At 48.8% G+C, this 15,759-nt stretch overlaps 1 protein-coding gene and 1 long non-coding RNA gene across 5 annotated transcripts in view; both read right to left on the minus strand.

The window, feature by feature from the left end:
• Window positions 1-14,404, minus strand: part of TFAP4 (transcription factor AP-4 (activating enhancer binding protein 4)) — a 28,609-nt gene extending 14,205 nt beyond the window's left edge. Inside the window, exons 1-2 of one of the 4 annotated variants that reach the window (XM_006757887.2) lie at window positions 14,250-14,404; window positions 8,440-8,711 (exon numbers count right to left, since the gene is read on the minus strand). In XM_006757887.2, the coding sequence (XP_006757950.1) occupies window positions 8,440-8,450 (11 nt within the window). In that variant the 5' untranslated portion in view covers window positions 8,451-8,711; window positions 14,250-14,404. Of the gene's footprint in view, window positions 1-8,439; window positions 8,712-12,927; window positions 12,951-14,220 lie in introns of those variants that run through there. The other 3 variants (XM_006757886.2, XM_006757889.2, XM_015560132.1) reach the window with 3 other exon arrangements.
• LOC107182149 lies at window positions 2,369-3,302 on the minus strand. The gene is made up of 2 exons (XR_001512876.1): window positions 3,263-3,302; window positions 2,369-2,791 (listed from the first exon to the last, which is right to left on the minus strand). It is a non-coding gene; the product is annotated as an uncharacterized LOC107182149 (long non-coding RNA).
• Window positions 14,405-15,759: the final 1,355 nt, after the last annotated feature.

Below are 15,759 nucleotides of genomic sequence, written 5' to 3' on the forward strand. Positions count from 1 at the left end.
GTTAGGAAGAAAAAAAAAGCCAGCCACCGCGGGGGAGCCCAGCCAGTGCGGCCGGGGTCCGGCGGGGACTGTCCAGTGCGGGGTCTTCGCGCTCTGCGGCCCTAGAGGGCGGGGGACGCGCAGCTGGGCCCGGGGAAGGCGGCCTGGGGTGCTGCTAGGGGCTTTTCCCTTTTAACGATTGTAACTGCACAGAGTGGAGCCGCTCTGGCGCGCTCCCTCCGAGCTCAGGGCCCCCTGGAAACTTGCGTCACGGCCACCGCTTCCCACATGCAACTTGGGGCCGACTTCGGAGGCCGGCCAGCCTACTGCCTCCCACCCTCCCTTCCTGCCCAGCTGCCCGGCACTGGCCGCCTAGCCCAGCTCCAAAGCCTGGGAATCCCGGAGCTGGAGAGAGGAATGCAAAGGGGGCGCGCCGGGCGCCTCGGATCCTGGGGCTGCCCTAGGAAGCGGGGGCCCAGGCAGGGAGGGAAACGTGGAGGGAGGCCAAGACGGCAGCGGCCTGGGGGCAGGCTGCCAGCGCGGCTGGGAGGTCTGGTGGCTGCTGCCGGGTCCCGTCCTAACCTTCGACATACACACTTTCCCCCTCTGCGAGGAGGCAGGACGGCGGGAGTCTTGGCCTGGGCGGAGGGAAGGCTGCAGCTTCTCATTCATGGAGAAACAAATGCGAGACTTGCTCCTCCACCAGGGTGCGCTTTCTACAGGGCTGATGGCCTCGGGCGGAGGAGGGAGGGACACTAGCTAACGAACTTCTGTCCCCGCCACCACCCTCACCAGGTCCCCACCTTCCTTCCCCAGGCCCTCCCCTGGCTCCTGGAGGGTGGGCCCCAGGCTCCAGGAGACCAGTCTGCCTTGGAATGTCCTGCTTCCTGCCCACCACCTTTCTCAATCCCATTCACCTTCAAGGTTCCGCCCACATTGCACCTCCTAATTGAAATACTCCTACCAATAACAAGGATTACTGTTATTATCCTATCCTATATCAATTATCTATACTAATAAAAGGGTAATATGCTAATTAGACTGGGAGACCAGACATCCTTCCAGACAAAGCCATGGTGGTGGGGCCAAGGCAGAGGCGGTTAGGGATGATCAGGCTGGCAGGGGGGGGAGGTGGGGGCGGGGAGGGCCGCAGGAAAAAAAGAAAAAAAGAAAAAAAGGAGCGGTTGGGAGCTTCGGTCACCTGACAGCCTGCAAACAGCTCAGGCACTGGGCCACTAGTCCTATATAATAAAATGTAATATGCAAATTGACCAAACAGCGGAAGGACAGGTCTATGACGCACACTGACCACCAGGGAGCAGACACTCAATGCAGAAACTGCCCCCTGGTGGTCAGTGTGCTCCCACCACAGGGGAAGTGCCCCTGAGCCAAAAGCCCAGTTCATGGCAGTCCTACAGATGTCCAACTGCCAGCTTAGGCCCACTCCCCAGGCTTAAGCTGTCAGTCAGACATCTCCCAAAGGCTCCCAGACTGCAAGAGGGTGGGTACAGGCTGGGCTGAGGGGACCCCCCCCAACCCCCACCAGTGCATGAATTTTGTGCACCAGGCCTCTAGTTAGAGATTATTATTGTTATTAGATCGTGAGAGCACCTTGTAGATGTTGAGCAGTTTTGCATGCATGTTTCCCAATCCCTAAAGCATACTGTTGGGCAGTTTTCCCTAAAGACAGAGCCTAAGCCACTTAACATCACAGTCCCTGGAAGGCCTCAACTGTGGGCACAGGGAATGTGCTCAGGAAACGATGAGAGACAACAGGATACAGAACCCCATAACTATACACTGAACAACATGTACAGTGCCGGGATGGATGGATAAATGAATGAATGAATAACAGCTGGGAGAAATGTATCTACCCCCTTGCTCTTTCTTTTCCTACAGAACTGGCTTGACCCAGCCTGGTCCCCATGAGCTCTGTCACTAAGACTGGCCTCTCCATTTCTGCAAAAGGCACCTTCTCACAGAGAACCCTCAGATGCACAAACCCAAAGTCCTTCGAGCTGGATCAGCAGCTCCTGCCCTAAGGCCTGAAATACCATCACTGCCCCCAGTCCTACACTCCACCTCTCTCCCATTACTATAGCAGTAGCATAGTAAGTCCCCAGAATCCAGGCCAACCTCCATTCCCAGGAGGTTCTGTACGTCCCTTAATCCGATCCCATTTCCCTCCCCTTCCCAACTCCTAAGCTCAAGTTCACTGTGCTTTCTGGAGCCTCGGAAGGTGTTCAGCATAACCCCTGAGATCCTTGACATCTGATAGTACCTTCTTGCTCTAAATTAGGAGTCAGCAAACCTTCTCTGTAAACTGCACATAAAAGTTACATGTATTAGTTTCCTATCGCTACTGTAATAAATTACTATAAACTTAGTGGCTTAAAATAACATATTTATTCTCTGGAAGTCGGAAGTCCAATTGGGTTATATTTGGCTACATCAAGGTGTCAGCAGGGCTGTGTTCCTTTTGAAAGCTCTACAGGGTATTATATTTCCTTGCCTTTTCCAACTTCTGGGAAGTGGCCCGGATTTCTTGGCTCATGGCCCCTTCCTCCATCTTCAAAGTGTGTCACTCCAACTTCTGCTTCTGTCATCACATCTTCTCTGACTCTCTTGCCTCCTTTCTATGATGGCCTTGGACCCACCCAAATAATCCAGAATAATTTCCCAATCTCAAGATCCGAAACATGTTCAAAGTTTGCTTTGTAAGGTAACATTCACAAGTACTGGAATTAGAATATAAATATCTGGGGGGGGGGGGCATTATTCTGTCCACGACACCACTCTTAGTTTGTGAGCCCTACAAAATGAAGCAGAGGTTACAATATGCTGCAGTAATTTCATTCTGCAAAGAATGAAAACGGTGACTCAAACATATTGTATTGTGGCCGAAACCGGTTTGGCTCAGTGGATAGAGCGTCGGCCTGCAGACTGAAAGGTCCCAGGTTTGATTCCGGTCAAGGGCATGTACCTGGGTTGTGGGCACATCCCCAGTAGGAGATGTGCGGGAGGCAGCTGATCGATGTTTCTCTCTCATCGATGTTTCTAGCTCTCTATCTCTCTCCCTTCCTCTCTGTAAAAAGTCAATAAAATATATTAAAAAAAAAAAAACATATTGTATTGTGGAGTTCACAGCATGATTATTCACAATAGCCAAAAGGTACAAACCACCCCACTGTTCATCAACTGATGAATGGATAAATAAAACATGGACCATCCATACAATAGAATATTATTCAGCCTTAAAAAGGAATGAAGTTCTGATACATACCACATCATGGATGAACCTTGAAAACATAATGCTACGTGAAATAAGCCAATACAAAAGATCAAGTATTATATGATTCCACTCAGGTGAAATATCTAGAATAGACAAATTCATTAAGACAGAAAGTAGATTAGAGGTTACCAAGGGCTGTAGGGATGAGTGAATGGGAAGTTATTGCTTAAGGAATATGGGATTTCTGTTTGGGGTGATGAAAACTTTTGGAAATAGTGGTGATGATGGTACAACATCGTGAATGTAATTAATGCCACTGAATCATACACTTTAAAATGGTTAAGTTGGCAAATGTAATGTTATATATATTTTACCACAATTAAAAAAATAAATGAAACAGCCACCCGGCTGTATAGCTCAGTGGTTGAGCATCTACCCTGGAATCAAGAGGTCATTGATTCAATTCCTGGTCAGAGCACATGCCTGGGCTGCGAGCTCAATCCCCAATATGGGGCGTGCAGGAGGCAGCCAAACAATGATTCTCTCTCATCATTGATGTTTTCATCTCTCTCTCCCTCTCCCTTCCTCTCTGAAATCAATAAAAATAAATTTTTTTTAAAAGTTAAACAGCCTTGGCCAGGTGACTCAGTTAGTTGGAGCATCGTCCCATGCACCAAAGGTTGTGGGTTCAATTCCTAGTCAGGGTACGCATGGGAGGCAACCAAGTGCAATGTTTCTTTTTCTCTCTCATCAATTAAAAAAAAAATATGTATCAGTGGGCTGGCTTTAGCTTATGCACAGTAGTTTTCCCTCACTTCCCTCCTTATCTGGCTCAGAATTCATAGTCTATCAATATAATCATCTTACATACACTTTCCCTTTCAAATCTAATAACCCCACCTGCCCTGCAACTACCCCCCAAGCAGAACAGGGCTGGGAAAAGGAAATCCCACAACCTTACTGAGTGACCTTATTTTTTTATTTTTTGTTAATCCTCACCTGAGGCTATTTTTCCATTGGTTTTTAGAAAGAGTGGAAAAGAGAGGGAAAGACAGAGAGAAACACATCGATTGGTTGCCTCCTGCATAGAGCCCCAACTGGGGCCCAGGCCAGGGCAGAGCCTGCAAATGTGGTACATGCCCTTGACCGGAATCGAACCCGGGACCCTTTGGTCCACAGGCCAACGCTCTATCCACTGAGCCAAACTGGGCAAGGGCAAGTGATCTTATTTTTAAATGCCAGACCAAGATCCTGGAGTGGATCTTGGATGGCTAGTAGTCGCTTCATATTGCCCAGTACATTCTCTCTCCCACCTTCTCCTTTCAGCAAGACCTCTATCACCTCCTCCTGCGCCTCACTCTCAGCTCATGACCTCACATCCTGTTTCTCTGAGAAAATGGGAGCAATTAGAAGAAAACTTATTCCTAGAAATATCATGAGACTAAATCATGAGAATTGGAAAATCTAAATAGACCAATCAGCAATAAGGAAATTGAAAAAAACCATCAAAAATTTCCCCCCAAAAAAAGTCCAGGACCAAATGACTTCACCAGTGAATTCTACCAAATATTCAAAGAAGATTTAAAACCTACCCTTCTCAAACTCTTCCAAAAAAATTGAAGAGGCAATACTTCCTAACACATTTTATGAGGCCAACATAACCCTGATACCAAACCTGGCAAGGATAACACAAAGAAAACTACAGACTAATATCTCTGATGAATACAGATGCAAAAATCTAAACAAAATACTAACAAATGGAATACAATAATGCCTCAAAAATAATCATAATACATCACAATCAAGTGGGGTTCATTCCAGGGGCACAAGGGTGGTTCAACATATGCAAATCTATCAAGGTAATACACCACATTACATAAGAAAGGGTAAAAAGCATATGATTTTATCAATAGATGCAGAAAAAGCATTTGATAAAATACAATATCCATTTATGATTAAAACACTTAATAAAATAGGAATAGAAGGAAAGTACTTCAACATTATAAAGGCCATATATGACAAGCCTTCAGCCAGCATTATACTCAATGGTGAAAAGCTGAAAGCTTTTCCTCTAAAATCAAGAACAAGACAAGGATGCCCACTCTCAGCACTCTTATTCAACACTAGAGGCCTGGTGCATGAAATTCGTGCACTGGAGGAGTGGTCCCTCAGGCCGGCCTGTGCCCTCTCGCAGTCTGGGATCCCTCGCTCCTTACCTCCCACCTGCTCACTGCTCCTTACCACTCAGCTCACTGCTTCTTAGTGCTGCCGTGGTAGTGGGAGAGGCCAGCCATAAGCCTAGCTTCTGACCACAAGGGGGCAGCTCCTGCATTGAGCATCTGCCCCTGGTGGTCAGTGCATGTCATAGCAACTGGTCGTTCTGCCGTAATGGTTGCTTAGGCTTTTATTATATAGACTAGTGGCCCGGTGCATGAAATTCATGCACAGAGGGAGTGGGTTCCCTCAGCCCAGCCTGCACCCTCTCCAATCAGGGACCCCTTGGGGGATGTCTGACTACTGGCCTCCCCCAGAGCAATAAGGCAACTGAAAGAAATAAAAGTCATCCCAATCAGGAAGAAGTAAAAGTGTCACTTTTTGCAGATAACATGATTCTTCACATAGAAAACCCTAAAGATGCCACACACAAAAACTATTAGAAACAACAACAAATACAGTAAAGTTGTAGGATACAAAATCAGTGTACAAAAATCTACTGCCTTCCTATATACTAACCATAAAACTTCAGAAAAAGAAATTCCTTCTGCAACCAAAAGAATAAAATACCTAAGAATAAACTTAACAAAGGATGTAAAAAACCTATATACTGAAAACTACAAAGCATTATTAAAAGAGATTGAAAAAGACAACAAAATAGAAAAATATCCCATATGCATGGATTGGAAGAATCAACATAGTTAAAATGGCCACATTACCCAAAGCAATATACAGATTTAATGCAATCCCCATCAAAATCCCAATGTCATTTTTTCAAGGAATAGAACAAGAAATCATTAGATTTGTATGGAACCACCAAAGGCCCCAAATAGCCAAAGCAATTCTGAGAAAAAAGAACGAAGCCAGAGGTATCATACTACCTGACTTCAAATTATACTACAGAGCTACGATAATCAAAACAGCATGGTGTTGGCCGGGGGGAAAAAGATACACAGATCAATGGAACAGAATTGAGAGCACAGATATAAAACCACATGTATATGAGAAAATAATTTTCTACAAAGGAGACAGAAACACACAATGGAATGTAAAAAAAAAAAAAAGCCTCTTCAATAAATGGTGCTGGGAAAATTGGAAAACCAACTTCCTAAGAACTGCTCTTGCTAAAGTCACTGGTGACCTCCAAAGGGCTCTGTTTTCTGTCTTCACCATATCTGACCTTCTTGAAATTCTTTTTTTCTTGGCATCTGGGAGGCTACCCCCTGGGGCCAGTCCTCAGACCTCCCTCATCTGTCTACACACACCCCCTGCTCTTTGGACAACAGTTCCAGAAAGGACTAGTAGTTACACAGTGTGGTTCAGAATCCAGACTCTGCCTGAACCCCAGCTCCAGGGTGACCCCAGGCAAGTTCCTCAACCTTACCCAGTTTCCTCATCTGTAAAACAGAGGTCGTACCGCACCTAGCTTGCAGGCTATCACGAGAAGTTAGTGGCAGGCCTGGCATCATTAAGTGTAGTTGATATATCACTGGTACCAGGTTGCCATGGGTGGTGGTGGCCAGAGGTGTCTGAGCTGGCCCAGGGAGAATGACAGAGTTTGGTGATGTGCAAGGAAGACAGAGGAGAGGCCAAATCCCCGGCCCTATCTCCCTGTTAGAACTTGCTGCAGGTGGTCCAGCTAGAGTGGCTCAGGGGTTGAACACTGACCTATGAACCAGAAGGTCATGGTTCGATTCCTGGTCAGGGCACATGCCTGGGTTGCGGGCTCAGTCCCCGGTGTGGGGTGTGTAGGAAGCAGTCAATCTATGGTTCTCTCTCATCATTAATGTTCCTATCTCTTTCTCCCTCTCCTTTCCTCTCTGAAATCAATAAAAATATATTAAATAATAAAAATAAATAAAACTTGCTGCAGGTGAAAGGGACAGCCATGTTGTAAGGTTGACATTGAAAATGGGGCTCACCTGCTTTACAGCAGAGACGACTGCACAGAGGATCGAGTGGTGTGAAAATCAGCCCGCAGAATGCTTGCCCTTAAAAAAATTAGATCTCTTTAAAGAGTGTAATTAATAAAATGCCCACAGATGATCCCTGTTAGAAATGCAGATCCTCTACTGAGCTGGCACTCAGCGCCCTTCCCTCCCCTTTGCTCCCCTCCCCACAACCCCACCCCAAATTCCACGTAGGAGTGAATGAGAGTCATCAACAGGCTTTAATGAGGAATGGATACACAAGAAGTGGTCCATCTACACAATGGAATATTATTCAGTCGTAAAAAGCAATGAAGTAGCCAAAAAAAATGAAATGAAATATGAAATATTGACACATGCCACAACATGGATGAGCCTTGGAAACATGATACTAAGTGAAAGAAGCCAGACACAGGTCACACACTGTATGATCCCATTTACATGAAATGTCAAGAATAAGCAAATCTATAGAGATAGAAAGATTAATGGTTGCCAAGGGAATGAGGGGGCATTAGGAGGAAATGAGGGGCAAGTGCTAATCGGGGGATTCTTTCGGGGCAATGAGAGAATGTTCTAAAATTGGTTGTGGTGATGGTTACACAATTCTGAATATACTACAACCACCCAAGTTTACACTTCAGATGGGTGAATCGTATCCAATAAAGCTGTTATTTTTTTAAATGGCTTTATTGACCCTAAAGATGGCCAAAGTCCAGGGATCCCCTCCAGTAGAGGGTTCCAGAGTTCCTTTCTTCAGCCAAAGTGGGATCTGGCTGCTCTGGTGCCATTAGCACAGCCCTTCTCAGAACGAACGTGCCCTCATCCAGAATGGCTGGAAGCTCAGGTGAAAGACATGAACCCTAAGAATGTGGGTTTAACTGCAGCCCGGAGGGGAGACTGTAAATACAGAAGCTGCCGCAGATTTTCACTCTACACAGCAGCCCTGGGGGGGGAGGGTAAGATGGACTTTTCTCATTTTTATCTCACATGTTTCTAAAATACTATTCTTCTCTTTGGACAAATGATGTATTCGTTTCCTGTTGCCGTGTAATAAATTTCCACATATTTATTGGCTGAAAACGGTACCTGTTTATCATCTCACAGTTCAGGAGGTCAGAAAGCCAGGCATGGCATGGCTGGGTTCCCCGTTCAGGGTCTCACCAGCTGAAATTGAGGTGTCAGTTGTGGCTTTGATTTCATCTGGAGTTCTGGTCCTCTTCCAACTTCACTGGACGCCGGCAGAATTCAGTTCCCTTTGGCTGTAGAATGAGGTCTCATCGGCTTGCTGGCTACTGGCTGGGGTTGGCTCTCGGCTCCTAGAAGCCATCCTCAGGTCCTTGTGCCCTGGCCTCCTCCATCTGAACAAGAGAATGTCCCAGGCATGAATCCCTCTCTCGATTCAAATCTCTCCAATTTCCCCTTCCAGAAGCAGCCAGAGAAAACTCTCTATTTTTAAAAGACTCATGTGATTAGGTCAAACTAATGGATATTGTTAGCCTGACATTATCAGGACAATGTCTCTATCTCAAGGTCAACTATGCATATATAGCATAACCTAATCATGAGAGTGATGCTCTATTCACAGGTTCTGCCCACTCCATGAAAGGGGAGTATATAAGGGCAAAGGTCACTGGGGGCCTTAGAAGAATTCTGTTACCACAGATGAGGGAAACATGAAGGAGGTACAGAGAAAGTTAAGGGACTTCCCTAATGACACACAAAGAAATGGAGATGGAACCTAAACAGGAATCTAGGGTCCCAATCCTATTTTGAGGCTTTTCCTCTAAGCAAATATGCCATGAGTGTGTGTGTGTGTGGGGGGGGATCGACTGAAGATTGCCTTTCAGACCCCAGCATGCTCTAGTACATGTGGGACCCCAACCTGTTTAGGAGATGGGGTGTGGGATGTGGATACAAGTTCTTGGGTCAGGAATGAATGCCCCAAAGAAGCAAAAAGCCCCTGCTTGGGAGGGGATCCTGAATACTCCAAGGAAAATAGAATGGGGTCAGACACTCGTGCAGGGGTTTGGAGCATATCCCAATATCCCCCAAAGCCCTGGTCTCCTGTCCTACCCTAGACACAGAGATCTCTGGGCCAACAAGGCTGGGGGCCCCCAACCACTAGAGGGCGCCTGGCACAAAGGATCTTCAGAGAGCAAGCGGAGTGAACTTATTTAGAGAAGGCAGAGATTGGGGTTGAGTGGCTGAGCTCCAGCCTCCAGCACCCCCAAGGCCTTAACGATCTTGGAGGCACTGGGCTTATTCAGAAGGCTCAAAAGGTCCTGCCCTCCAGATGCCCACTTCCTTTGTCCAGCCCGATCTGACTCACTTTGCTCATAAGCAAGATCTTGAAAAGGGGGCTAGAGCCCTGGCTGGTGGCTCAGTTGGTTGGATCATCATCCCGTACGCCAAGAAGGTTATGGGTTCGATTCCTGGTCAGGGCACATAACTAGGTTTCAGATCCAATGCCCGGTTGGGGCGCGTACAGGAGACAACAGATCAATGCTTCTCTCTCACATCGATGTTTCTGTCTCTCTCCCTTCCCCTCTCTCTAAAATCAACAAACATAGCCTTGGGTAAGAATAAAAAAGGGGGGGCTGGAGTCTACCTGTGATGTGTCCCGTGTCCTCTGCCCCCCTTTCTGTTCTGTTCCCTACTTTCAGGCCCGTTACTATAGCCCACTGGAGTGGGCTCCTGCCCTCATCCCTCTTCACTTCCCTCCATGGTCAGCACTCAGCCCCTTGACCTCCCTCTGTGAGGGACTTTCCCCAGGGAAATAGCTCTCTGCTTTTCACCATGTCAACAAGGAGGAACCAGGTATGCTTCAGTGAGGTGCATTCCCTTAATAAAAACTCAACATATGGCCACCTGGCTGGACTATCTCGGTTTTCAATGAAATGCCTGTCCTAGCCGGTTTGGCTCAGTAAATAGAGCGTTGGCTTGCGGACTGAAGGATCCCAGGTTCGATTCCGGTCAAGGGCACATGTGTGGGTTGCAGGGTTGATCTGCAGTGGGGGATGTGCTAGAGGCAGCCAATCAATGATTCTCTCGCATCATTGATGTTTCTATCTCTCTCTCCCTCTCCCTTCTTCTCTAAAATCAATAAAAAATATATATATTTTTTAAAAATGAAACGGCTGACCGCTATCTCAGTTGATCTCGGTAAACACAAGTTCAGCTGTGAAGATCCCACCCAGAAGACAGGAACCCGGGGCATGGCATAGCTGGAAACCTGGGACCTGACACTCCCTCTGGGCCCCTCCCATGAGTGCAGGGGAGGCGAGGAGAGAGCCCAGGGGCCTGGGGCAATATAAAAGGAGAGTAAATCAGCCCAGGGACCAAGGAGGTGTGGCAGGGAGGGTGAAGGATCATCAAAGGGGCCACAAGAAACCAGGAGGGAGCATTTGGGGTTCAGGAGAAAGGTCCAACTCAGAGGGATAGGGGACGAGGACAACTGAGGTTGCTGTTGAGCTCAGAGGAGGTGCCCAATGTCTCTCTGGGCAGCTGAAGCTCCTCAGAGGAAGAGCGAGGTGAGGGAGAGAAGGCAGGATGTCCAGTCCCGCCTGCGGATGGAAAAGGCTGGGGCTGGGCTGGGAATGGCCAGGGCAGGGGAGGGACAGAGGTCTGCTCTGATGAGAAAGCAGGCCTGAGAGGCTATGAGGGGTGAGGCAGCCAGGAAACAGTCGCTCTCCGGAAGAGGGGGACTCAAAGCTCCAGCATGTGTGTGTGGTGGGGGAGGCCCATGTGTATGTGGGCAGGAGTCCTTGAGTGCCTCTAAGTGCCAGCTGATGCTCTGGCGGCTTTACTCAAATTCCCCATTTCATCCTCACTACAGCACCCATGTCTGTGATCCAATACCCCAAGGACTTGCCCAAGATTGTCCCAGATAGTCGGTGCCAGCACCTGGCTCCTTGCAGGCTCCTCACAACCTCCTACGGCCTCAAGACTGACTGGGACTAGTGGTCCAGGTGCAAGAGGGGAGCCCAGCTGGGTATGGCAAGAAATATGGAGGGAGAAGACAGAGTCTACAAGAAAGGACAAGGTCAAGTACTTGGTGATAGTCACCACATCCCGTGTGGCCGACTGTCAGTGTCCAGGCAGCCAAAGGAACAACCCCAAGGGGTCAGGGCGGCTTCGCTTTCAGTTGGGCAGACAGGGAGGAGGGAGCATGATAACGCCCAGCAGGGGAGCCAGGCTAGAGCACAGGGACTGGTTTCAGCTGTTTCCTCCCTCAGCCCCTGTGGACCCCGAGCCCCTGCGCTATTTCCAGAGAGCCCACTGCCAGCACGTGGGGGGTTAACGTCTGTCTGGTGCGGTGGCCTCAGCAGCACAAGGTGGTGCCAGTAACTCAGAAGCTGAAATGTGAGCAGCTAAGGAGGGCAGGGCTGGGAAAGGCTAAGCAGTGGCTGGGAGGGTTTCCCTGGCAGGAGCTGAAGGCTCCACTCTGGTGACTAGAGGTCTTCCCATCCTTGATCCACATCCCCTCCAAATGACTGCCTCTCCACCCTCGGGCTGTGGGCGATGGCACCCACTCAGGGTGGTCCACCGGGCAGCCGGTTTGTGCTGCAGATCTAGGGACGGGGTGGAGGACTGGGCCAAGACAACCAGCAGAGAGTGCATTGGACCCTGCCCTGCTTTGCCGGAAGCACTGGATGGGGAGATGGGAGATGGGGAGATGGGCAGAGGGCAAAGTGAGGAGGACAGGGAGGTCCCTTAGGTTCCCTACCTCAGAAGCCTGGCCTTGATTTCTCCCTCCTTGGGCAGAACTGAGTCATGGGAGCCTCCCATTGTCCCGGGGAAGGGAGAGACACAAAGCTCCTGCCCCCTCCCCGGGCCAGGTGCCAGCCTGCCTTTGCAGGGAGGAATGACCAGAGATGGGTAGCTTCCCAAGTGTGTGTGAGGAATTGGATACTGAGTGGGCACAGCTCCCTTGTCTTTTTAAGATTTTTTTAATTGATTTTTACAGAGAGAGGAAGGGAGGGGAAAAGATAGAAACACACATGAGGGAAAACATCAGCTGTCTTCTGCACACTCCCACTGGGAATCAAGCCCACAACCTGGGCATGTGTCCTGACCGGGAATCAAACCAGCAACCTCTTGGTGCATGGGTCAACACACAACCACTGAGCCACACCGGCCGGGCTTCATCTCCCTTTTCTTAGTTCCACAACCACCTAATCAGTGTATCAATAGGTAGTAGTATTATGACTCCTCCACCACAGATGAGCAAATAGAGGCTGAGAGGTTGAGAAACTTGCCTGAAGCCACATAGCCAGAGTGGCAGAGCCGACTTGAACCATGGCTTTTATGACAACAGGGAAGGAAGGTGGAAGAAGCAAAGGTCACCAGCAGGCAAACACATGTCTGTGTGCCAAATCCAAGGCAAGAGATGAAAGACAGCCTTGGGACCCCTAGGAAAGCAAGGTGATACAGGCTGAAAATGTATTCAGAGGCAGCAGGAAATGCCCAGTCCCAGATCTGTGGATGATTCTGCAACAGTAGGGACTTCCCATAACCACCTGAGGTGCTTCTGTGGAGCCACAGGATACCACTGAGCACATGACTGGCACTCACCATGACAGAGCATGGAGCACATCTGGGGCTTCAGTTCTGCATGAGCCTTCATGGAAGAATAAGCAACATTTACTGTGGGATACACCTGGCAAGGCTCTGCTGAAAACGAACCGAAACACCTCAGTAGGCATCATGGGGCCTGATGGCCAAGAGCTAGAGAATCCCAGTGCTTCGAGCTGTGTGACCTTGACTCACCTCTCTGAGCCTCAGTTTCCTTATCTGCAGGAGGAGAGCATGCCAGCACTGACACACAGGGCTGCTGTGAGGATTAAATGAAGTATTTGTAAAAAAAAAAAAAAAAAACACTTATATTGAGCCCAGCCAGAGTGCTCAGTTGGTTGGAGCATCATCCCATGTACCAAGAAAGGCTGGGGGTTCAATTCCCGGTCAGGGCACATATGCAGCTGATCAATGTTTCTCTCACATCAATGCTTCTCTTCTCTCTCCCTCCCTCCCTCTCTCTCCTCTCCTCTTCTCTCTCTCTTCCACTCTCTAAGCATGTCCTTGGGTGAGGATTAATTAAAAAAAAAAAAAGCACTTATATTGAAAACCTTCATCTTTACCAAAAAAACTATACAGGAATAGCAGCATCATTCACAAAAGGTAGAAACAACAGAAACATCCATTGATCAATGAATGGATACACAAATTCTGATCTATCCACACAATGGAATATTATTTGACCATTAAAAAGAATGAAGTACTGCCCTAGCGGGTTAAGCCCTGAGCAGTGGTTAGAGCGTTGGCCTAAGGACTGAAGGGTCGCAGGTTCGATTCTGGTCAAGGGCACCTACCCTGGCCCTGGGTTGAGGTATGTATAGGAGGCGACCAATAGATGTGTCTCTCTCCCATCTATGTTTCTCTATCTCTCTCTCTCTCTCTCTCTCCCCTTCTACTCTCTCTAAATATCAATAGAAAAAATATCCTCGGGTGAAGATTAACAAAAAAAGGAATGAAGTACTGACAGGTGTTACAATATGGATGGACCTTGAAAACATGACACTCAGTGAAAGAAGCCAGACACGCAGGGTCCCATATTGCATGATTCCATTATATGAAACGCCAGAATGGCCATGGAGATGAGAAAAACCACAGATGCACGTGGTGGTGTTTGGGAAAAGAGTCGAAGGACTTGGGTGGTCGGGTGGAGATGAGCTGGCACCCACAGCCCTGGGGCAGCTCAGAGGTGTGGCACCAGGCAGGACCGGCAAGAGGGGAAGACACTGAGCCAAGGAGGCGGAACACGCAGCCTAGTGCTCCATGGCCCCAGGCAGAATCTGAGGGGCGCTTTACCTCAGTTGACAAAAGCTGGGAAAGCTTACCGCAGCCTGCTCTCCGCCTCCCCAGAAGCCCCTGTTTCTCCGAGGCGTCCAGAGGCTGAGAAAGCTCTGAGCACCAGTTTCTTCTTCTGAGAAGCCCCAGCCTGGGTTCCTCTCTGATTCACCCCCAGGTTCCAGGGTTCTAGAGGAGAGAATATGAGATCAGCAAGCCTGTGTCAGTGCTGTCCCCCAATGTCAAACGACCAACATGCATTTACCGTGACATGGGAGGGACAGAGGCAGCCACTCCTCAGAGCCTGGGCCCCCTCCAGCCCCAGGGAGAACTGAGGGAATAGCAAGGTGACTCCCAGAGGCAGGCCTGAGCCTGCAGACCAGCAAGGGAGGCCCATACACTTCTTCAACCCCTTCCCTCTCCCTCCTGCCTCTACCCTCTGTCCTATATTGTCCCTAAGCCTCTGGGGAAAGCCAAACAATACAGAACTCCTTGGAGGAGAGAAAGGGGCATGCTGCATGCATGTGCACATGTGTACACACATACACACGTGTGCACACACCTGCTGGCACAGGTGTACACATACACACGTGTGCACACACCTGCCTGCACCATCACAGAGCAGATCACATAATATCTAGATACAGGGAAGAGAAAGGGAACTAGACATGTTAGCACCTTGCCTCCTGTGGGCCAAGCAGGTACCAAGGGATTTTCACTTATTGACTAATTCAATCTTTAAAAGAAGTCTATGAGATTTCATAGATAAGAAAATGAGCTTCTGCCCTGGCCAGTTGCTCAGTAGTTAGAGCTAGCCCATGGACCAAAGGGTCTCGGGTTCAATTCCTAGTCAAGGGCACATATCTCAGCTGCAGGTTTGATACCAGGCACCTGAGGGAGGCAACCAATTGATGTGTCTCTCTCCAATATTTCTCTCTCTCCCCCAGGTCCTTCCACTCTGTCTGAAAATCAATGGGAAAAAATATCTTCCGGTGAGTAGTAAAAAGAAAGAAAGAAAGAAAATGAGCTTTTGAGAACTTAAGGAAAATAGCCAGCGGAATACTCAGTAGGTAAGAGCCATGAAGTCGAGCACAGTGCCTGGCATGAGCCCCAGAAGCCAGTCCTATGGAGGAAGCTGAGCCGAGTGGGGTTGTATGCTGTTTCTGCCCGCCCCCTGGCATTGGTTCCTTTGGGGGACCCCTCACTCCCACTTTCCCTGTGTGGCACCAGGGTGTCTACCCTGGGCTAGAGTAAGCTCCTGACCCAGACCTGTCCAATCAGTGTCAGGGATGAGCTGAGACCCAACAAGAGGGAAGCCTGGGGTCTTGCTGGAACTCAGGGAGAGCCAAGCTGGGTGACACAGAGCCTACTGGATGGAGCGATGCAATCCAATGTCCCGGCACCACTGCTGAGCACTTGACCAGCCAGGCCCTCGGCCTTTGCTGTTATATGAATTGTTAAGTAACTGGCCTTTGAACACAGGTCTGACTGCAGAGCTCTGGTAGCTTAGGGGCTGGAACACGGCTGGGGATGGGGCCTCACCTCTCTCCCAGAATACTG

The sequence above is a fragment of the Myotis davidii genome, unplaced genomic scaffold, assembly GCF_000327345.1.
Source record: "Myotis davidii unplaced genomic scaffold, ASM32734v1 scaffold555, whole genome shotgun sequence".
NCBI classification, from domain to species: Eukaryota; Metazoa; Chordata; class Mammalia; order Chiroptera; family Vespertilionidae; genus Myotis; species Myotis davidii.